This window comes from Cervus canadensis, chromosome X (assembly GCF_019320065.1).
Source record: "Cervus canadensis isolate Bull #8, Minnesota chromosome X, ASM1932006v1, whole genome shotgun sequence".
Taxonomy (NCBI): domain Eukaryota; kingdom Metazoa; phylum Chordata; class Mammalia; order Artiodactyla; family Cervidae; genus Cervus; species Cervus canadensis.
Genome location: NC_057419.1, coordinates 119192073 through 119216008, shown reverse-complemented (window position 1 = coordinate 119216008; position 23936 = coordinate 119192073). Strand labels below are relative to the sequence as shown.

Sequence of the window (23936 nt, the reverse complement as noted above, 5' to 3'; positions counted from 1 at the left end):
AATATCTATAGAGGCAAACCTAAGTAGTTGCCAAATTTCAGTTGTAATAATAAATTTCACATTTCAATTATAACAAATATAACCAATTTCAAAAATAACAAGTAACAAATTTCAACTGTAATATCTTTCTGATAAAGAACTTAGAACAGTTCCCTGCTACCTACTATATGAAGCCCCCACCTCCTCAGGCCAGTATTCTGAGGCCCTCCTTTAACTGGCCTTATCTAGTCATCATCATAGGTTCTTTCTTGCCTCTTCCTTGCTCCATTCCAGACACATCTTCCTCATTAACCTGAATGCATTAGCCTCTTGCTACCGCAGGAGGAGGCATAAAGGGTCTTTTTTGTTGTTAAACACAATACCAGCTCTGGCATCTCTGAGGAGGAAGATTTAAGACTCCTTTCCCTCAATAAACATCTCAACTGTTGTCCGCATGCTAGGGACACCCCTGTCCTTTGTGCTCACTTTTCCCAAAGTAAACGATCATTATACTCAACTAAGACATTCTCAAAAGATGGGAGTTACGTTCAGTGGAGACTGACGGTGTGAACCTCATCACCACAAAACGTAGTAAAGGCCAAAAACACACAGATGAATTCTGAATGACAGAAGCATAAAGAATTGTTAAAGGGAAACACATTGTTCAGGAGACATAGCCCAATCCTTCTCCAGGAGACATGCTTTATCAGGAAGTTGAGTTTGGCTAAGTACTGAAACAGATTGATATCAAAGAGGCAACTGCCTTTCTAAAACTGTCTTTGGTTGGCAGAGTCACAGAATAGGGCTAGATAAGCACAAGACTGAACCTCCACAGGGCAATTCTTCAGAGAATACTCTCTTGATTAGAGATCATGATAAAGTCACTTTTGCTCTTTCTAATCTCACCTAAGGAATTCAGGAACCTGGACTTTGTCACTATAGACAGGGATATTCCTCCATGTCAGAGTTTGGCCTTGGTCTACCTAGCCCTGTGTCTCCTCAAACCTGGTAACTTTGTTATCAGACTGCCTCTTCCCTTCTGTCTGACCATGGGGACACGGTGCCCCTTTCATCACCATCACCCACAGAGTAACATGGTAAGGAGCACACATTGCCTAATATTTCTCGGAGCTGTCCTCATCTTGGAAGCAGGGACTAGGAGCAGCAACAGGGGTGATGATCCCTTGTAACGCAAAAGCTTACTCTCTTAAGTTCACACTTAAAGGAAGGAGTTCCTTGTTCCTGCAAGGCTACCAGAATGCCATACTAGAATACAGTCAGTTTTCCACAAACATGCCTTCATTTTCTAGTGAGTGAAATCACTCAGTCGTGTTTGCCTCTTTGCAACCCCATGGACTGTAGGCTACCAGGGTCCTCTGTCCATGGGGATTTTCCAGGCAAGAATACTGGAGTGGGTTGCCATTTCCTTCTCCAGGGGACCTTCCCAACCCAGGGATTGAACCTGGGTCTCCAGCATTGTGGGCAGATGCTTTACCATCTGAGCCAGTAGAAGCATGAGTTAAGGATGCCAAGGTAACCTAGAATCCACTAAGGCAACACAAACACCAGCTAGCAAGACCCCAGAGTATGCCAGCCCAGCATTTGGCACTATGCACAGCTTTAGTAATCTGCATGTCTTCAGGATTCCGTACTCAAAAGGTAACAATGAGATGAAAGGTAGTGTCGTATAAAGGCACTGGCTGACCGATTGACCTTGATGAAATCTATTTCTGTAGACCTGGTTTGATCACTCGCAAAAGGATGGGGATGGTCTCCAAGGCCCCTTTCAGACCTATCATTCTATGATTCTGTGAGTCAAGACTGCTACATTTTAAGTGCATCCAGAATGTATCGATTCAGCTACATTTATTGATCACACACTCTAGTAAGGCCTAGTAGAAGACACTGTGGGGGCCACACACACACAGGATAGTCCCTGACCCTGAAAGAACACAAACTGTAATATCCACAGAATTAAAAAAATATAAAAATGTCATGTAATTATGTGTTAAATGACTGGTATGTACAATTAGTCCTATGAATGCAGAAATTACTAGAAAAATTTCAGGAAGGAAGACTCAAGAAGGGACTTGAAAAAGAGGTAGAGTCTGAATAGGCTAGAAGTGGGACAATTACTAAGCAGTGCTACAAAGCTTTTTTCAGTTCATCCAATTCAATGACTCCTCTGTACATCAGAAGCACCCAGGAGGGTCAGTCCAACAGGGTTTGATAATGCCTTGATACGATTTCCGCTAGATATGGCACAGTGAGGCATAAGCACTGATCACAGCAGTAAACGCCTTCCTACTTCAGGGGTCAAGAGTCACACAATCATTCATGCCACAAGAGACCTTGACCCCAGTAGTGATCTGGTCACACAGTTAAAAGAGAAAGCTAGGAAGCCACTTTCAGAACACAGTGCACTTGGTCTTTTCCCCAAGCTTTATCAGAAAGTTGAATTTGACTAAATACCACAATAGCCTTTCGGTAGTTGGACAGTTCACAGGTTGTCGGTGTCAGTCCGCTATAGTGTCCTGACATTCCTGGCCAAGCTGTTGGTTATGTGTTCATCACACAAGCTGGACAGAGTTTGGGCAGAAAGGACGGAGAATGCTTCATGTGCTTAAAGCTCACATTTCCTAAATACCTCATCCTAAGAATACATTAGGAAATTCCTCTTTTTTTTTCTAACTAGAATACTCTTGATTAAAGTATAGCTGATTTACAATGTTGTGTTAATTTCTGCTGTACAGCAAAGTGATTCCATTATATATACATTCTTTTCCATTACGATTAATTCCAGGGTATTGAATACAGTTCCCTGTACTATATAGTAGGACCTTGTTGTTTATCCATTCTATATGTAATAGCTTACATCTGCTAACCCCAACCTCCTACTCCATTCTTTCCCCAACCCCATCCCCCATGACAACCACAAGTCTTTTCTCTATGTCCCTGAGCCTGTTTCTGTTTTGTAGATAGGTTCATTTGTGTCACATTTTAGAGTATATATATATAAGTGATATCATATGGTATTTGTCTTTCTCTTTCTGACTTACTTCACTTAGTATGATAATCTCTACTTGCAAGGAAATTCTTTTTTTAAGCACTGTACAATGTATACTCTGCTTCTAAATTCAAATACATTTACTATAGATACAATAGATACAATTACATTTAAAATACAGCTATCTACTGGTAATCTTCTATCCTCTCCTTTTCTATGTGTGTATTAGAATCTCCCAGACAGACACAAGAGTTATATAGAATTTCAGACTCTCAGAGCTGCTAGAGGCTTAGTGATAATCTAGCCCTATTTCCCATCCGGGGCAGGAATTCACTCTGTGACAGCAGCTCTGAGAGATGGCTACCCAGCTTCTTTGGAAACACTTCTAAAAATACAGAGCTAATGAGCACCTGTATGGACCACCTTTTCTCATTTTATGTAGTTAACCTACTGTCTGTCCACTGAAAAATCACAGGTCCCTCCTTTGAGAAATCTAAACATGTAAAAGCGAAATCCAAAAATAAAAATAAAAAGATGTCCACTGACACTACTAACACTGCATGTTTTTCATCAAGGGGCGCCCACACGCCTGACCAGATTTCTCAAGCCATCTGGCCGACCCAGGGCTGTGCCACAGGGGGTTATAAATCACCTCTCACTCATTCCTCCACACCTGCTGCAAGCAGGACCCTGTTACTAAAATGCAGGTCCAGATGTGCCTCAAGATCTGAACTTTCTTCCTCAAGGCCAAAATGCAGCAGCCAGAGAATGTACAGTCTATGCTCCTAGACAATTTAAACATGAAAAGAGACAGTCCTTTGTCACTGCTGGTTCAGACACCCTCAACTGCCTGAAAGCAGGGGACTAACCAGGTGAATTCCTGAGGTCTCCGTAAGTTCTCATACTAGCAAAGGAGCCCATATTCTGCCCCCAAACCCTATCCTCCACCGTGTGGTGGACAGTAAATTATAGACCCCAAAGAAAAAGGTCGACCAGAAAGAGACTTCATTCCTCAGAGGCAGGCTGGTGTCCTCTGTACAGCCTGTCAGTGGCTAGGCTCAAGGCAGCCGCCACCTAGAGTGCCCATGTGTCTACATTTGACAGACAGATGCATACATGTGCACACATATATGCACACACACATACACGCTCACAAACACAGATTCCACCATTCTTAGTAAGGATTCATTGTCGGGGCCCTCTCCCCTTTGGTCAGATGTAAACTTCCCCATTCCACTTCTCAGCTAACACTTTTACTTCCTTCTCCCTTCCCCCTTTCCTACTCCCTCCCCCAGCCCTACCCTCAAAACTATTTACTCTAACACACACACAGCTGGAACCCAAGGCAGTTTACAAACAACCTCACCCTTCATATTTGAGGGCAAAGCGCAAGAAATAACTTGGGGGAAAAAAGTCATCTCACCAGAAAACCCAACCTGCCTCTGTCAAACAGTAACTTGGTTAATTATAAGCTTCATCCCATAGGCAGTTTTCTTCAGAGGCCTTCAGGGTCGAAGGGAACACATCCAAATCATACTCTGTCTGGCTCCCAGATACAAAAAGGGCCAAATGCCAGTAGCTCCAAATTTCAACTTGCCTTGGCCAGTCAAACCAGAGAGTTCCTGGGCCCAGAATTACCAGCTCACTCAGGGCCTGGAAACAAATCTCATCTCTGTTTTGAATGGTTTCAACCACAAAAATTTAGCCCCGAGTTGGGGAGGGGAGAGAGGCAAAAAAAGCTAGTGATTTAGCAGAGGATGGAGTGAGGATGACAGAAAGCAGAGTTCAGCTCTGCATTTCCATAAACAAGCAAGGAAGGAACAAAGCTAACTTGGAGACAAGAGTGAGGAGTGGGGAAATATTTTTTTAAATGTTATGCTTATGCCTGCCCGCTTGCACACGCTCACTTATACCACATAAAGTATACACACACACACACACACACAGAGTTTCAGCTATGAAACTCTGACTGGAAAGCAGCTAAGAAGCCATGATCAACTTGTCTGATTTTGCCAAATATTTTATAACTTGGTAGCAGCAGCAGCAAAAAAAGTGCCTTTGACAAAAAGGTCCTCTGACCTTACTTTCCTGGCCCTGTTATAAACTACATCCCCCTCCTTCCCCTGCTGTTACTCAAGCCATTTGCACTTATCCCAAAGTCTGGCAAACCAGCCCCCCAAAAATCACTCTTGATGCACTGGGAAAGCCTGAAGCCCTTACAGAAGAAAGACAAAAATGAGCCCCCAAAGATCAGAGCTGATTTTAATTATCCACAAAGGCAAGCCAAGAAGCCCCCTCCTCCATCCCATGGCCACGCCCCCTGAGGGGAGTTCCATTTCCAGGTCACTGGAGTGCATGAACTGTGGCAGGTTCATATTAGGTGTGGCTCACAGTCTACAAACACATCTCTTGGTTCCTTCAAGGCCTTCCTCATAATAATCCCAAACCAATTAGCATTGCTCTCATCCCTGGAGTGTACCACATTCTCAGCATACCCAGGAGTCCTGCCACAGTAGCCAACTGGTCACCTCCCTAGAGCAGTGATCAACACAGATTTCAAACTGCCTCTAGTACTAGCTGTTACATCACAGAAAAAATAACTCCAAGGCTGGTTTCAGGCACACACAGAATAGAGAGTTGTTTATGTTGAGTGATTTTGACTGAAAGAAAGAGCAACTCACATTTAATAAGCACATATGTGCCACACACGCAGCTAGACTGTGGCACAGCTGAGGCTGGAACCAATCTGCAGGTTCCCAATTCCTTTGGCTTTTCAATTTAACAGCTAGCTGAGAGCTGAGCCCTAAGGAAATAGGACCCAGAATAACAGAATAGGTGAGTATCATGGGGTGGAGTTACGACTACAGGGAGTGCTCCTAGGCTCAGGAGGGGTGGAGAAGAGGCAATCTGTCACTAACCACCTAAGTAGACCACTGAAAAGGGGAGGGGAGTGATGAAGATGAATTCTTTTATTTTCTAAGTGTTCCAGGGGTGGCCCCAAATCAGTGCTATAAAATTGGTTATCAAACATCTTGGTCTTTTTTTTTTTTTCTTTTTTTTTTTCTTTTTTTACCTCCACCACCACCACCCAAACAACAGTTACATCTTGGTCTTTTAAGGAGGCACATACAAAGCAATGAATTCAGTTGACATGATCTACAGACACTGCTCAAGAGGACAGTGACAACCATCCAAGGACTAGCCACAAACTCCCCAGAAAGAAGGTTCTTCCCCTGGACCCAAAATAACCATAATCAGGCAACAATACTCAATGGAAACTCACTCGAAGGCGAAGAAGAGTGTACATGTCCCCAGGATGAGGAAGAGGGTCAAATAGAAGATGCCCTTTTGCCGGGCCATCATGACGCGGCCATCACAGCAGAAGGTGTTCCTGCCTGGGAGTTTCTCCCATTTCCGTGTCACCTTCTTTCTCACCACCATCACAGACATGATTGGAATTCCTGGTCCAAAATGGGTTTGTGATTATAAGAGGGAAGAAACAGAAGCTGAGCCCAGCTTCGAAATCACGTTGTGTGCTATTGCTGCCACTGGGTCAAACATCATCAGAAGTCCAATTTCTAGCCCTAAGGAAAAACACAAAAAGAAAAAAAATGAGGCAGGAACAAGAGAATGCAGTTCAATCTTCCTTTCCCAGAGGCAGATGAGCACTGCCTCAAGGGTTGAGAGTGAAGAAATGGAAGAGTTTATTTCCAATCTGTCTTTGTCCCCTAAAAGAAGAAAAGGTTAAAGATTCTCAAAAAGAGAAAGAGGCTAGTATATCTTAAATATATCCCTTTACTTCCAGTATAATACTGATGATTTGATTAGCACAGAACTAGGAACTAGAAGAGATTTTATAGGTGACAGCCCCAATTACTTTGTTTTGGAAATAAGTAAACTGAAGACTGAAGGGGGGAAATCACTTCTCTGGGTCACAAAGCCATGAAGCTAAGCCAAAAAAACAGGTCTGCTGACTTTCAGTCCAGGGCGCTCTCCACTATACCATACTGTTGTATAATCATCATGAAGAAGACTCTAAAAATAATAGTGGAATTTCTATCCTTACGGGCCATTCCCTCCCCTCCTCCACTTCTTCACCTTCTTTCTTCAATCAGCCACTGGAATCTGAATCACACGAGGGAACAAGTCATCCTTTGGGAGAGCTAGGAGGTTTTGGACACTGTACACAAACCCAGGTTGTATTTACTCAAAACAGATTTCCCCTAATCAAACCCTCCTAACTTCCTGAGTCTGGGAAATGAACCAACTTTTCCGGCCTAGCCTAACATTTGTGGGAATCTTAATGAAACCACATCACAGACCTGTAGGTGAAAGGCTGACTTAAGCCAGAGAGATTGTTATATGGCTGGGAGGAGGAGGGGCCCGACAGGGGGTGGGGGGTGGCAGCAGTTAAGAGAAGTCATAAGGGTGCTTTCTGGGACATTTTAGAAGTACCATCTCCACTTAGCATCCTGAATCCCCAGGCCCAGCCTTTCTCACCGCTGTCACCCGTCTCCTCTCAGGTGTGGTGCTGTGGCCTCTATTTACCGATACCACATGCCTCACGCTGGCAAGAAAGAGGCGGAAACCTGCAGCCCGACTGACTGATGAGAAATAACCAACTGGGCTGGAGAGGGCAACGGTCCAAAGAGAGACTAGGAGCTGAGCAGGGAAAGGAGAAGGTGGAAGGCTTGGGAAAGGGGAGGGGGCATCGGAGGTGCAGGGAACACTTCCTTTGTGTAAAACTAACCTGGATAACAATCTTCTCCTGATAAACCGCCCCAGCGGGAGGAGAGACCAGGAAGGGGAGCCGGGCCTGGGAGAACAAAGATCAAAATCCGTCGAGAACCAGCGACCAGCCCAGCGGCCCGGGGCCCGAGGCCCGAGTCCCGAGTCCCGGACGGGCGGCGGGCGCGGCCTCGAGAGGCCCGCCCAGCCTCAGCCACGCCGCCGACCACCGCCCCGGGCAGGATGGGACGCGCGCCACCTCCGCACGCTCGTACACACTCACACACGCCCCGCCACGTGTAGTCACCCCCGGCCAGGGGCTCGGCAATCGCCGAGCCGAGAAGGGCAGAGCAGGCTCCGCGCGTCCCGGTGCAGCCGAGGGGGCTGCAACCCACCACGCGGCCGAGCCCCAGAGACCCCCACCCCCACCCACCCCCTTGTTACCTGAACCCCGGAGAGCGAACTCGGCCGGGAACGGAAGCCAGGAAGTGCACTGTCCCAGGGGACCGCGTCGGCCGCCAGAGGTGGCAGCGGCTTTTCCCCAGCCCGGAGGCTGCCTCCTCCTGACAAGGGGCCCCAATGGTCGGGGCCCTAAACCAGCTGTGGCAACCGCCCACCGCTGGCCGAATGGAACGCTCCTCACGTCACCAGGTCGTTCCAGTAGTTGCTAGCCCTCTATTGGCTGATCCGCCTCGGCGCCTCCGCCCCTGCCACCCCTGCCCCGAGCTACCATTGGCTGCGCATAACGCCACTCGACGATGCCCCCGCCCCATTCCCCCACCCATCTCCCCGCTTCGTGCCCACCTGCCAAGCCTTTGCCAGCCTCCCTTTGGGGTCTGAGCACCGATGTGTGAAGTGTCGCTTTCTATTAATATAGTTCCGCAGGGACTGGGATGAAGCGTGGTGTCAATGGGACTAGGAGGAACGGGGGACCTGCCGCCCCCCACCCTCCCCGCCACACATACCATGAGACGCTGAAGGAATCCTGGCTCACAGATCCCGGTGCTCACCCCAAACTGGGTCCTCCTTGGGCCTCTCCAGCCTTACTTACATGAAATCAATTGCGACTTGGGATTTTACTCTGTACCCGCGTAAAAATAAGTCCTCTGCCTCCCAAGTCCTATTCACGAGGTAGGGGTCCCACCTCTGTTCCAGTCGCCCTGGCCTGCATCTCTGGCTTTAGGAACAAAACAGATGTAAAAAGGAACTTGAAAGGGATAACTGTCCCCAAGAAGGTAGAATCATTTTGCAGTAAACAAAAAATTGACGCTGAAACTCTGCTGACAGGACATAAATTCTTTCAGGGAGGTGATGAAGTAAAGATTGCTTCAAAAGCTTGTAAATGACTATTAGATTTGAAGAGCTTGTGATAATGAGGTGCTGAGTGGGGCTCAGAGGGGAGCGGCAGAAACTCGACCCACCAACCACATTGATTCTATCTTTCTGCCACCTCTCTGACAGGGCAGTTAATTACCACAATGAGCCACTGCTACTGCTCTGAGTGAGTCGCATCCTTTAGCATAAGATTGGAGTGGGGAAAACAGTTGAAAACCACGGCATCGATATTCTACAACAGACTTTAAAAGACACTGGGTCTGTTTCCGCTAGTGTGGCTCTTGGCTTCCAAATATAAGGGGAAATATGAGAGAGGGTGGAAGGTGGTCTTTCCTTACCTGTCACACCGTCGGGGAGAGCGCCCAGACTGCCAGCTATTTTCCTAATCTTGAATAAAGTTTCTCTGGGGTGAAGGTATTTGCAATGAATACAAAAGAGACTGTCAAAGCTCTTCCCAAGGCAGTATTTTTTTGTGTTAGTTGAAGGACCACGTGCCTGGTCAAGAACTATTTCTCCTTTTATGGGATTTGGGTCCTGTGTGCTATGAAGCAAAATTCTACCTAATGATAGTTACATTTGACACATTCATGGTACCCTTCAATCAAAAATTTTAAGGGATTAAAAAATCACTAGGTAATTCTCTTATGAGAGATGTGTTATAATTCATTTGTAGGAGAAAGTACATCTTTATAAAGCTTTTATTGTTCCCCAGCACTCATGCTGATTATAATCATCGGTGTAGTTTTTATGAACCGTGTGATCAGTATCATTGCCTCCAGTTCTCCCCTTTAAATCCTGGAGGCTGCTGGTATTGCATTCACTTGGTATGGAAAGGAGAGGAACAGCCCATCAGGCCCTGGGTTCCCAAGCCTGTGTGTACCAGAGGCCTTTAGGAGTCTCACAGTCACCCCAGTTGTCATCCTCCCAATTGGGGAGTGGACAAAAATAAACCTCCACAGCACCCAAACGTCTCAGGTATAGGTAAAGTCCTGGGAGTCCTGGAATGAGTCACAGCAACACATTCCTGAGCTCTGCCCCTCCCTGCTCTGGGTCACATTCCCTCTGGGATTATCAAGTGACTGTATAGGTCAGGCTTGCTTTATTACAATCTGTTATCATATGTGCTCACCTCTGAAAGAAAAATAAGGAAAATGGATATGAACAAACACTCCATACCAATTCCTTCTATATCATTACATCGTTTCATGTTATCCCCAAGGTGTTAATACATATCCCTAACTACAGTGTGACTATAAATGAAGATTGTTTTCTCTTTTTCTCTTTTCCACAAACGTCTAGACTTTAGGCATCCAGAGGGGTGTTGGCTTCTTTGAAGCTGAGTTGCAGTCACATGGTGAGCACTCGAAACGGCATGGAATAAAGGTGTAGGCCTCCATTGTGTGGTCACACACATTCTGGTGTGCTTTTTTAAAAATACCTGTCTCCATATTGACAGTTCCTGCGTGTGTTCATGGTGTGGAGGTGTCAACGGCCTCAGATCCTGAGTGCTTCCATGGAGTTGCAGCTTGCCTCTTAGTGTTGCTCCAGACATCTCTCCTGTGAACACCCAGAGACCCCTTCAGTACTGTATCCAAAACAGATCCCCAAACTTAGTTCCCATCCTGCATTTAAGCTCTTGTTGGCCCCATTTTTGTTTTTTTGTCTGTTTACTTTAGCTTCAACCCTTTCAGGCCGCCTTGCCCTCCTACCCGTATCCCTTCCCAGCTCACCCACCTGGCCTGCTCTCTTCTCCTTACTTTCTGGCTATAAATAAACATGTATTTGTAGAATGAATTGATGAACAAAGGAAAGAACCACAGGCATCCTGTCCACAGGGACCAACTTAGTGTTCTTAAGCAATAGCTATTTCCCTGGGGGCTGGGCTGCTCTCCCTGATGCAGAAGAGGCAAGATGGTATGCATAGTAGAAAGCTCCAAAGCTTTTTTTTTTTTTAACTGGAAAAACATCTGTTTTAAAGCCAAGTAGGTGTGATTCTAATCATTATTATATATGACATAATCCACACAAAGAAAGGCCAAGCATCTTAATTTTGTTCAGTACTTAGGCTTGATGTTGTCCTAGGAAAAACAGTGATAATTCAATGACTGTGTTACACATATAACTAAAAAGTCCCCTTCTGCTTTATAGCCAGATGGACTTAGGTTCAAATCCTGACTTTGCTACTGAGGAGCTCGTGTAAATTATGTCAAGTAATTTCTCATTTCTGAGTCGATTTCCTCAGCTATAAAACAGAACTAATGCCTACTTCAGAGTTATAAAGGGAGTGGGAGATGATGTGTGCTAAATGTCTGGCATATAGGAGAAACACAATCAATGATGTATGTTCTAATCTTATCTGTAGGTAACTGCCATTTCCCACCTCCCTCCTTTATCTGCACTGATGACTGGGGGTAGAACTGTAAGAAGAAACAGACCCATTCTTCACTTTGTCGAACCCTTGTCATCCATGTGCTGTGTGTTTACAGACCCTCTAAATCTGTCACTTGAAATTAATCCATCTCTGACTGGCCCCTTGGCTTCCCAATCCCCGGGGAACCTTACTACTGCTTGGGAAAAGCTTGGGCTATAATCTTGGTTTAGTAGAGTGGCTGTTCTGTAGCACCATCATCTCCAGTGAATCCTCAATATTGCCTGAATATTTTGTGTTTCAATAAGTAAGAGACCACTGGTATCTCTGTCATTACACACCTTCTGTGTTTCACATCACTGTGTTGGGATTGTTGGCTCCTATCAGAGACTGAGAAGCACCTTTAAGATGCCACCATGTGAAAACCAAACATTTTACAAATAGGTAATATTTGTATAACAAATACAATACAAAAAGTCCAGTAAAAACTGCCTGGGTGCCAGGAAGATCCTATCACAATGCAACTAAACTGCTCAAACCCAGTCTCTGCTCCTGCCTCTGATGCCTGTCTGCTCTTGCTGGTTTTGAATTTTATTTCATCTCTAGATTTTGGATCTTTGACTCCACCCAGAATGATTTTAGATGCTGGGCCAGAGCCCTCAACACTAATCCTAAGACTTCTTGTTGTTGTTTAGTTGCTCACTCGTGTCCCACTCTTTGTGACCCCGTGGACTGTAGCCCACCAGGCTCCTCTGCCTGGAGGATTTCCCAGGCAAGAATACTGGAGTGGGTAGCCATTCCCTTGTCTAGGGGATCTTCCCAACCCAGGGATCAAATCCATGTCCCCTGCATTGGCAGGCTGATTCTTTACTGCTGAGCCCCCTTTCACTAAACTGGAGTCATAATCACATCAATGGAGACCATTTATTAAGGACCTCCTCTGAGCCAAAGATTGTGCTAGGTGTTCACAGCTTAGGTCCCTAGATTATGGTCTAAACTTGATGTCTAAGTGAGAGCATCTGATACAAACCCAGCACAGCCCTAGCCTCCTGCTCTGCCCAGCCCTCTCATTCCACGAGCTGACCTCAAGGGATTGTGTTAGCCCAAAACTATAAACTGGTTTATGGTCAATCATTAAATTGTGGCAAGCACCCACAGTTTGCTCAGCCTGTACCAGGCACAACGGGAAATACCAAAGAACTAAACGACATGATCCCAGGCCCTGAAGAACTTTGAGTATTCTAAGGGAGAACAGAGTAGCTCATGTGAAGTCATTAAAGATAAACATGAAACAGGGCAGAGTCCAATTCTCAACCATGCACCACAGTTTCCAACCTTTTAAGGAGAGCTTGCCTCAGAAGGGTGTACCCTCTCAAATACTGTTGATAGAAGCATAAATTGGAAAAATCTTTCAGTAGGGCTGTTCAATAGTGTCTCTTAATATTTTCATATTGTATAACCATTGACCCAACAATCCTACTTCTATTAAGAAATACTAGCACATGTGTTCAAAGATATATGTACAAAGACATTCACTATAAGATTGCTTGTCAATGAAAAAAAAAAAAAAAGATTGCTTGTCAATGAAATAGTTAGCAGCAACCAAAAGTTAATTAACTGTATACACAAGAAAGAGGAGACTATCATCTTCCTGTAGGTATATATATATATATTTCAATAACAATTTTTACATTAAAAAATTAAGCATCTGCTGACTAGCAAGAATGCCCAATATATATTAAGTTTAAAAACCAAGTATCTAAACTTTTCCAAAATACAAACTTTGTAAAATAAAAAACTCATTTTGTATGTGTATGGCTTTATATATCATATGTATAGTTTTTAAAGTCTGGAAGGATATTTACTGAACAGTGGTTGTCCCTGGCAAGTGGGAGTGGTGAACAAACTTTTAAGTTTTACTTTATACATGTCTTTCATGTCTGAATTAGTTACAAAAGAAAGATTTATATTATAAGGCTGTATACCTCTCATTCAATATGGCAGAAAGACCACATGCATTTATATCCACTCTCTCCTAAGACACTATTATAATTATAATAAAGGGATTGAAAAGGCATAAGCTCATAACAAAGAAGAGAAGGACTCAGATGACACTGTATTTTACAAATGTTTGGAAGACAGAAATTGGAGGAAAGGATATTGACTGAATACACGCTGATTTGGAACCAAGGAGTCCAGAAAAACACCATAGATAACAGAAAAAGAGGCATCCAGGGAAAAGGGAAGTTGGAAAAAGAGATAATATGGTTAAGAGCTAGGAAAATTTAGGATACAATAAAACCATAGAAGGTAAGAAATAATCCAAAAACAGGCAATGAAGAAATCCAAGAAAAACAAAATCTGTACAAGAAGTCATGGATCAAATGTGAAGAATCAGATAGAATTAACACAGAAAGTGGGAATCTAGATGAATAGAATTTATTCTGAGCACTAGACAAAATGAGAAAGCTGGAGAATAGAGATATGGTAAAGACAGCACATGTTTAGTCAACTCACAGCAAAAAAAAAAAAAAATGGGGGCAATAAAAAATTCAACAAAAATACAAAACTGTTTATAAATGTCATTTTCCAATAATGATGACCAACTAGAGCATGGAGTGATATAGAATAATTGATGGAAGTTGTAACATGAAAATATAATCAAGGCCCATTTCTTAGCTTTACACTGAAAAGTATACAATCGTAATGATACAAACACTATCTTTATTGCTTTTCAACCTTTGGAATCCAATCTAGAGACAATCACAGGAAACAATTATAATGACAAAATGTAAGATAAATGTTAACAAATAATTTAAAAGCATAGTATACAGAAATTGGAAAGTAGACAAATTTAGGGGAGGTGGAAGGATGCATAGAGGCACTAATATTCTAATTTTAGAAAGTGTAGAATCAAGAGATATTATCTATAGATGATGGAACAAGAAATATTTATGTGTCTTATATAAAGGCACAAAGATAACCAAAAAAGATATGTGAACATCAAAGATACACACTAAAATGGTTGTCAGTTGAGAGGGGAACTAAATAAAGGAACTCAAAAGAGTGATGCATTAGGAGAAAAGAGAGAAGTGGTTGCTGCAGTTTAAGTGAGTTGTGTGTGTGCTTGGTCACTCAGTTGTGTCAGACTCTGCGCAACCCCATGGACTGTAGCCCGCCAGGCTCCTCTGTCCATGGGGATTCTCCAGGCAAGAGTACTGGAGTGGGTTACCGTGCCCTCCTCCAGGGCATCTTCCCAACCCAGGGATCAAACCCAGGTCTCCTGCATTGCAGGCGGATTCTTTACCATCTGAGCCACCAGGGAAGCCCATAAGTGAGCTAAATTCCCATTTGTTAGACCAGGAAGTCACTAGATAGATGATGTCTAGAGCTGGTAAATCAAAGAAAGGCATATCACTAAGAGAAAATGGATTACACCCCCCTTACTGATCTCTCTGCTTTCACCCTTGTCTCCTTTTAGTCTATTTAATGCAGCAGCTAAAGAGGCTCTTTTAAAAGTTAACTCAGCCCTTGCCAGCTGCAGCTTGTCCAATGGCTTCCCATCTGTGAAATAACAGAAAAATTTGTATTGGTATCTGTCTCCCAGTTCCTGGCAAAGACTTCATAAAACTCATGTAAATTCCTAAGTGGTAAGAACACTAGGAACATCTTTCATTTTAATATTTGGCTTTTGACCTCAGTTCCTGACACAGAGCTCCTGAAACCCTTGTCATTTCCTGGGTGATAGGAATGTCTTTTGCTCTAATGAGGCAAATCTGGGGGGCTCCTGGAGGAAGACTGGTCACCAAAAAGACCACATCATGATTAGAAACTTGGGGTTTTCGGCATCACCTCCCATTCTCTTGAGAAAGGAGAAGGGCTGAAATTGGAGTTAGTAATCAATCATGCCTATGTGATCGGTATCTTTTATCACATACTTGTATAATAAACTGGTAAACATAAGGAACATGAGTTGTAACTGCTAGAACAGTTCTGTGAGCCGCTCTAGCAAATTAATTGAACCCAAGGAGAGGGTCATAGGAACCTCAGATTTACAACCCATCAGACAGAAGGAGCGGAGAAGGCTATGACAACCCACTCCAGTACTCTTGCCTGGAAAATCCCATGGACAGAGGAGCCTGGTGGGCTGCAGTCTATGGGGTCGTGAAGAGTCGGACACAACTGAGCAACTTCACTTTCACTTTTCACTTTCATGCATTGGAGAAGGAAATGGCAACCCACTCCAGTGTTCTTGCCTGGAGAATCCCGGGGATGGGGAGCCTGGTGGGCTGCCGTCTAAGGGGTCGCACAGGGTCGGACACGACTGAAGTGACTTAGCAGCAGCAGCGGCAGACAGAAGGAGAGGTGACAACCTGGACTCGCCATCTGAATTTGGCGGGGGAGGGCGGCAGTTTTGCGGGACTGAGCCCTTAACCTGCGGGATCTGATGCTCTCTCCAGGTAGAAAGTGTGGTCTTGAGTTCATGGGTAGGACTCCCAGACAATGGCACAGAGCATTGCTCATTGTAGGGAGACCCACATGCACACAACTGGTGTCAGAAATGTTGTGAGTGTGGCAATCATGTGACAAATAAAGGAGAAACACAGGGAGGGAAAAGGTTTTTCTAACTCACCATCTCACTTGGAACAAAAGCCAGTCATTACACAGGCTTGCGAGACCTCACCCAGCCATCTGTCTCAGCACTCCCCAAGCCCTGCATCTCCTGCTACACCCCTTGCTGGTGCTGTGTCAGCTCTCTCTGCCATTCCTTGAGCTAACTGGACATGTCCTCCTGCAGGACCCTTTTGTACCAGCTCTTCTGTCTGCTCTTTCCCTAGATATTTGCATTTGTTGTTTGTTCAGTCACTCAGCTGTGTCTGACTCTTTGCGACCCCATGGACTGTAGCTCGCCAGGTTCCTCTTGTCCATGGCATTTCCCAGGCAAGAATACTGGAGTGGGTATTCTTCAGATACTTGCCTGGCCTAATCTTTTACTTTCTTCAGGTCCTTATTCAAATGTCCCCTTCTCAGAGAGATTTTCCCTGCCTAAACTATTTGAAATTGCAGACTCTGCCTCTAAGAGCTCCCTAGCTCCTTTTCCTGCTTTATTTTTCTCCACAACAATTACTGTCATTTAACATACTGTATATCTTAATTATCTTGTTTATTGTTGCTCTCTGCCACCAAAATGTAAAGTCAATAAGAGCAGGGAGTTTTGTGTTTTGTTCACTGCTCTATCCCAGGTACTGAGAACAGTGACTGGCACACAGAAGGTGCTTGGTATGGACTCAGTTGCATGCTCCCAAAATTTACATGTTGGACTCCCAAACTCCACTGTTTCAGAATGTAACCATATTTAAGGACTGAAATTCTGAAGCTCCAGTACTTTGGCCACCTGATGCGAAGAGCTGACTCATTGGAAAAGACCCTGGTACTGGGAAAGATTGAAGGCAGGAGGAGGGGGCGACAGAGGATGAGATGGTTGGATGACATCACCGACTCAATGGACATGAGTTTGAGCAAGCTCCGGGAGTCGGTGATGGACAGGGAGGCCTGGTGTGCTGCAGTCCATGGGGTCGCAAAGAGTCAGACATGACTTAGTGACTGAACAACAACAGTATTTGAAAATAAGGTCTTTAAAGATGTGATCACATTAAAACAAGGCTGTTGGAAGAGTCCTAATCCAAGATGACTGGTATCCTTATAAGAAGAGGAAGAGTCACCAGAGGTGCACATGCACAGAGGAACAATCCCATGAAGAGGCAGCAAGAGGGTGGCCATTTTTAAGCCAAGGAGAGAGGCCTGGAACGTATCTTTCCCAAGTGGCCCTCAGAGGAAACCAAGCTTTCTGGAACCTTGATCTTGGACCTCCAGGCTCCAGAACTGTGAGAGAACAAATTTCGGCTGATTAAGCCTCCCAGTCTGTGGTATGTTGTTATACCAGCACTATTGCAGTGTTCGATAAATATGCAGTTTGAGTGAATGGATAAACAGGCTGATGGATACAACAGGAGCATTAGAAAAACTCAAACCAGAAAGAGTTAGAGTGGTAACCGTCAGAGGACAGGACCACAGGGAGGGAGGAGTGTGGCAGGAGATAGTTGCATTTTATTATAAGGAAGTCCTTTGGCACTACTTCATTTTTGTCCACGTGAATGTATTACTTTGATAAACATTTATAAATGGTAATTTTTAAAAGGGGGTTTTTACAGAACAACAAAAAATGATGTTAAGTTCATGAGGCTTTATATTATCAGGTCCCCACTGGTGATGATTTTGCCCCAGGGGACATTTGTCAATGTCAAGACATTTTTAGTTGTCACAAGTGGGGGTGGGGTGCTACTGACATCAACTGGGCCGAGGCCTGGGACACTGCCAAACATCTTACGATACAAGGGACAGTGCCTCCTAACAGGATTATTCCCCCCAGAGTGCCAAGAGTGCTGACAATGAGAAACTGATTACATAAATGTGTGGGTGATAGATCCATAACAAGTTATTAAGGAAAGTTATGGCTGCTAAGGAAATAGAATTAACCTCAACAATGTTAATAGAAATAACCAGTAGAAGAACGTACTGGGGGGAAACTACCATACTATTCTACAATCTATTCTTTGATACCTCTGTGAGAGAAAAATTCTGGACTGAATGATGGCAGTGCTAGGAACATGGAGGGCTTAGTAACTATAGAGGGACTGACTGACCTCTGCCCATAGATCCTCATATAAAACTTCACTACAAACAAACACAAATGGCCATTCATCCTATATTTCCTCACTCTCACTGCACTGCCTTGTCCAGCCAGTTCAATCCATCTTCTCAGCTCTTCACAAATCACCATTCAACATTTCCTTCTTTCTTTTATCCCAAACTCCAATCTCAAGATTTCCCCCAGACCACAACTCTTGCTGGAATGCCTTTTCTGCACCTTCGAGGCAAGTTTCTCCCTTCTGTCATTTACACAGCACCTCTCTGATGACACCTCCTCCATCCCTTGGAAAAGAGTGAACAATCTCTGACTGAGTCCACACTGCATAAAAACAGAAGCTGCTCAACAGCTAGCAAAAGCATCTACTTGTTCACATACATAACTAAGTAAATATTTAATATATGAATCTGTTAGCTGTTTCTGTTGCTGTGTATTTCTGATAAATGCATCTGTGTTAGTGTTATGTCCAGTTAGAAGTAGTTTGGACAAATGTGATCTGCTTTGAGTGTATGGTTTCCCAGGAGGGATATGAGAAGGAGCACGGGCAGTCACCATTCCATGCTACTACTTAGAGCATCACTTTCCACCTCAAAGCACAACATTTTCATGCTGCCAGGTACTGAATGCCAGCTAGAGAAGGGGAAAGATCTGTTTCACCATCAATGCACTGTGAAAGATCTATAAAAGGAAACACAAGAGGCTGGTAACAGTGCTTGCCTTCAGGGGTAGAAACCGGAGAACTTGTATAAGGGTGGGAATTTTCAGTATACACTCTCTTACTGCTTTGGAATTTTGCTCCATGTGCATATATTACCTATACAGAAATTTTAATTAATTTTTACATCAATATACTGTACAAAACTACAATACTTGGATCTCAAGCCAAAACTCTACCCAGCCACAAATGGATATAAAATTATCCCATCTTTTATATTCAGAACTGAAGTATTATGTATATATTCAGACAACCTGTTAGACTGAATCCCACACCGAGAAAAAAACTAAAAAGAAATTAATGTCTGCAAAGATATGTTCCCTGTTGATATGATTTTTCTTTAAATTGCCCTGAAATAGGCAGAAGAAAATTGTCTGTAGTAAACTATAATGTTCATCTACCTCACTAAAAAGCATTAATTTTAAGGATATTTAGAGGTCTGAAAAAACGCAGTGACAAAATTTTAATTACATTTTAATAATATGTAATTGATTGGCCAGGAGCTTTTAGCACTCTGTGTTGGTTATAGATGACAAGAGAAGGCCATTCTATCCAGGAATAAATAGTCTCTGCCTTGTTTTAATTAGGATATAATAATGATAGAGACCAAATCCCTTGGGATGAGAGAATGCTTTATTGAGAACTTCATTTCCTGAAAATTTCCACATTACCCAGGGACTGCAAAACCAAACGTCTCAAGTTAAAAACGAAACAAAATAGAAACGTCCCTTGTCCAAACTGAGCCTCTAGTATGAAGATATACTCCTTTTTTTATCTGACTTCTAAGATCCTTCTGGATTTAAGAATGTCTACCAGATCTCTGGCCATCCAAGGTAAATAGTCTTTACTATTCTGATGTATCTTCCCCTGGAAACTCCAGGAAATTGACTTTCATTCCCACTGAGGAACCTCTTCCCCACTGGCAACTCCTATCACATCTTGCTTCTAACCCCTGAAATCTTTTGCATACAAGGTAAACTGAAGATTAATTTTCAAAAGGTGATATGAGTGTGTTTTTGAAAAAAAAGAATACTGGAGTGTGCTTCTTAACTTCTCTTCTAAATGGGGAAGGAATCAGGCCAAGCTGAATCAGCTGAATCAGGCTATCTAACTACCTGGAGTGATTCAGTCTATCTCTGCCCTTCTACTCTCTGTGTTTCTGTTCTGGGTTGAATAATATCCCATTAGTTACTATATTTATCTCTAGAAATTTGATCTCTGCTATTCTAAAATTTAAAAAGGTATCTCTTCACTCTTACAAAGTCTGTTCCTACATAACAGTTTAATTGGTTGTACATGTCACTCTGGCATGTTCGTCTGCTCAGCCTGCCATAACAAAATACAGAGACTAGGTTGTTTAAACACAGAAATTTATTTTCTTACAATTCTAGAGGCTAGAAGTCCCAGATCAAGGTGCCAGCTTGATTAGGTTCCTGGTGAGAGCTCTCTTCCTGACTTGCAGACAGCTGTCTCCTTGCTGTGTGCTTACGTGGTCTTTTCCTCTCTGGCTTGCAGAAAGAGAAAGAAAGAGAGGTGCAGGGGCAGGGAGAGATCTGGTCTTTCTTCCTCTTCTTATAAGGATGCTAGTCCCATTAGACTAGAGCCCCACCCTTATGACCTCACTTAACCTTTATTACCTCCTTAGAGACCCTGTCTCCAAACATAGTCACAGTGAAGGTTAGGGCTTCAACATGTGAACTGAGGGACTTCTCTGGTGGTTCAGTGGTAAAAATTTGTCTGCCAATGCAGGGCATATGGGTTCAATCCCTGATCCGGTAAGATTCCACATGCCATGGGGCAACTAAACCCACGTGCTACAACTGCTGAGCCTGTGCCGTAAAGCCTGGGAGCTGAAAAGAGAGGCCATGGCAATGAGAAGCCCAAACACTGCAACTAGAGAGTAGCTCCCACTCACCATGACTGGAGAAAGTCTGTGCAGGAATGAAGACCCAGTGCAGCCATAAATAAATAAATAATTAATTTTTTAAAATGTGTGAATTGAGTTGGAGGGACACAATTCAGATCTTAACAACTAGTTTAACACTAAAACAGACTGCTTCGTATTTTAGGAAATTATCAGTTTATTGGAGATATTATAGGGAATATGTATCCACCTTGTTTAGTTGCTCAGTTGTGTCCAACTCTTTGAGACCCCGTGAACTGCAGCACGCCAGGCTTCCCTGTCCTTCACCATCTCCTGGAGCTTGCTCAAACTCATGTCCATTGAGTTGGTGATACCATCCAACCAGCTTATCCTCTCTAGTCCCCTTTTCCTCCTGCCTTCAATCTTTCCCAGCACCAGGGTCTTTTCCGGTGAGTTGGCCCTTCACATCAGGTGGCCAAAGTATTAGAGCTTCAGCTTCAGCATCAGTTCTTCCAATGAATATTCAGGGTTGTGTATTCAATGTATCTACCTACATATATACACACATTGAGACCATTACAACTGGCCAAGAGGCAAAGTGAACAAATTGTTTTGGAATTGGTCAAGATGGTGCATAGAATACATTTAGAAAAGGAAGAATAAGGATGTTAGGGAAGAATGGAAAAAGTCATCTGGTAGAATAAGAAAGGAGGAGGGGCAGCAACTATACTGGCAATCTTTAACCAGGGGAGTGTTGAGCTGCTAGCAAAGCCTTGCATCAAAGCAAACAAATTCCACAGGACTGAATAAACTGCTTTGAGTACACAGTCTTCCCAATATTCACAGGGGCAAAGCTCTGGCTGGCAGGCTGGACTATGAACATTGGCCTAACCTGTCTCATCCTGATTGCAGGCTCACGGAAGAACAGCAACTGTGTCCTTTTAACTCACTTTCTCCAGCATTATTGGGCAAAAAAGGCATTTAAATGCTTTCAATGGTGATGATTATAGAGAAAAATGGAATATAAATGGCTACTGACATGTTTCATTGTAACAACTTTTATAACCCCATTATTAAGGAGATGAATATCTTCATATTCCTAAATAAGAGGTAATCACATGTCTAAAGGCTCTTCGCCCCTCACTTATTTTGTTAAAATGCTATTCTCATTTATTTTCCATCTTTTCCCCTGGTTGTGCATTAGTTACTATGGAAACATTGGGATGCTATAGTTGAGCATATCAACATTCCCAAGTTCTGTTAAAGTATGAAGCCAATTTACATCAAGGTTATTGGGAGAGGGAGTTATTGCTGAGGGTTATAAATGAATGCAAGACAGAATGAAATGTGTGGCACTATCAGATAAACACGGTCCTCACTTAGCATCACAGAAGGGGTAAGGCTCATCTCCTTGGCCCACTCTGTGTACAGAAATCCAACTGTAGTTATCAATGAGGTTGTCTAGGTCCATCGGTGTTGCTATAACAAAATATCATAAACTGAGGGACTTTTAAACAACCAACACTTATTTCTGACAGTTCTGGAGGTTGGGAAATCCAAGACAGGGAGGCAGTATATCCAGTGTCTGGTGGGAACCTGCTTCCTTGACAGTTAACATCTTTTCACTGCATTCTCACATGGTGGAAGGGGTGAGGGAGCTCTCTGGAGTGTCTTTCATAAGGGTACTAATACTTTTGTTTGTTTGTTTGTTTGTGCCACATGGCTTTCAGAATCTTAGTTCCCCAAACAGGGATGGAACAGGGATCGAACCCCAGCCACAGCAGTGAAAGCAGTCCTAACCAGTGGACCGCCAAGGAATTCTCTAGGGAACTAATCTTATTCATGATGGCACCCACCCAATGACTTAAGCACCTCCCAAAGGTCCCATCTCCTAATATCATCACCTTGGGGGTTAGGTTCCAACATATGCATTTGTGGGGGACACAAACATTCAGTCTATAGCAGAGATCTACAAAGCGAAGATATTTAACAGTAGCATGGGTTCTTTTCTTTGTTTGCTTTAAATATCATGTATTTGTAAACATTTTGCAATTTGTTTCATTTCCACTTTAATCCAAGAGTTCTTAGACAAGTCATTTTAAGTTTCCAAGTGGTCAGATTTTTTTTTTTTGCTATAGTTTTACAGTTAATTCTCTTTTTAACTTTATTGTGGTAAGGAACTTTGACCACGTGTGTGTGTGTGTGTGTGTGTGTGTGTGTGTACCTAACTATACATTCTCAACCACAATGCACCACATATGATTAAAACTGAGTTTATCATTTTCTCTGGAACTAGATACTCCTCCATTTTCCTTATCTCAGTTGTAATGCCACATGCATCCAATCACTCAAGACAAGAAATCTGCAAATCACCTTTGCCTCCCCTCCTCCCTTATTCACTAAATTAAATCAATCACCAAGCCCTGCAAATCTTATCTCCTAAAAATTCTTCACATTTGTCCCCTCCTCTATATTCTTCTTTGACATTACCTATTACATAATGCAATGAAAGACGAAGATTAAGTTCACTTCCACCACTCCCACTTCCCATCCATCTTTGCAATATAATTTTCACATTATTATTATTTCCTCTAATGATTATCTTTTTTACTTTAAATAATATACTTAAACATATATTTCTCATTTGACTGAACCAGAGGTATCTCCCTCCCTCACTGCACTTTGCAAGATAAAGGCATTAGTCTCCCTTAGTTCCCTCTACTTCTTTCACTCTTATCTCTCAATCTATGTCCATTCTCTTACACCTCTATTTTCACACGTGTCCAAGCCATCATCTTATCAAGCCTCCTACCTAGTCTCCTTATTTCCATTCTTGCCCCCCTTAACAATAGCCAGAGTGATCTCTTATGAGTTTAATGCAATTTCTGCTTCCATCAGTGGTGAAACAACTTGTTTCAGACTAACCATCTCACTGAGAACAACTACAAAAGCTGATCAACACATGAAAAAACCTTTTTTGGTCATTTCGAAGGGCCAGCAAGGCAGCAAGGAATTGAGAGTGCAAGATTCTGGAGAATCTAGATAGAAATGAGCTAGACATCTGGCTGCATTTTTGCTTTTAGGGCATTTGCCAGTCTGAAAGCTGTTAACTGAGAAGCTAACAACCCAAGCAGAAAACAGTGCAGAAAATAGTGGTTGGGAGTCTGAGAAGCTGAGCAGAGACTTCAGAGACATCATGGACCAGAGAGGGGTAAAAGAGGGGAGTGGAGA

The 23936-nt window shown here is 43.3% G+C and overlaps 1 protein-coding gene across 2 annotated transcripts in view; it reads right to left on the bottom strand.

The window, feature by feature from the left end:
• The window catches only part of ZDHHC9 (zinc finger DHHC-type palmitoyltransferase 9), a 29865-nt gene extending 21504 nt beyond the window's left edge, over nucleotides 1–8361 (bottom strand). Inside the window, exons 1-3 of one of the 2 annotated variants that reach the window (XM_043458344.1) lie at nucleotides 8159–8361; nucleotides 7737–7802; nucleotides 6270–6570 (exon numbers count right to left, since the gene is read on the bottom strand). In XM_043458344.1, coding sequence (XP_043314279.1) covers nucleotides 6270–6436 — 167 coding nt within the window. In that variant the 5' untranslated portion in view covers nucleotides 6437–6570; nucleotides 7737–7802; nucleotides 8159–8361. The remainder of the gene's footprint in view (nucleotides 1–6269; nucleotides 6571–7736; nucleotides 7803–8158) is intronic. The other variant, XM_043458345.1, reaches the window with a different exon arrangement.
• Nucleotides 8362–23936: the final 15575 nt, after the last annotated feature.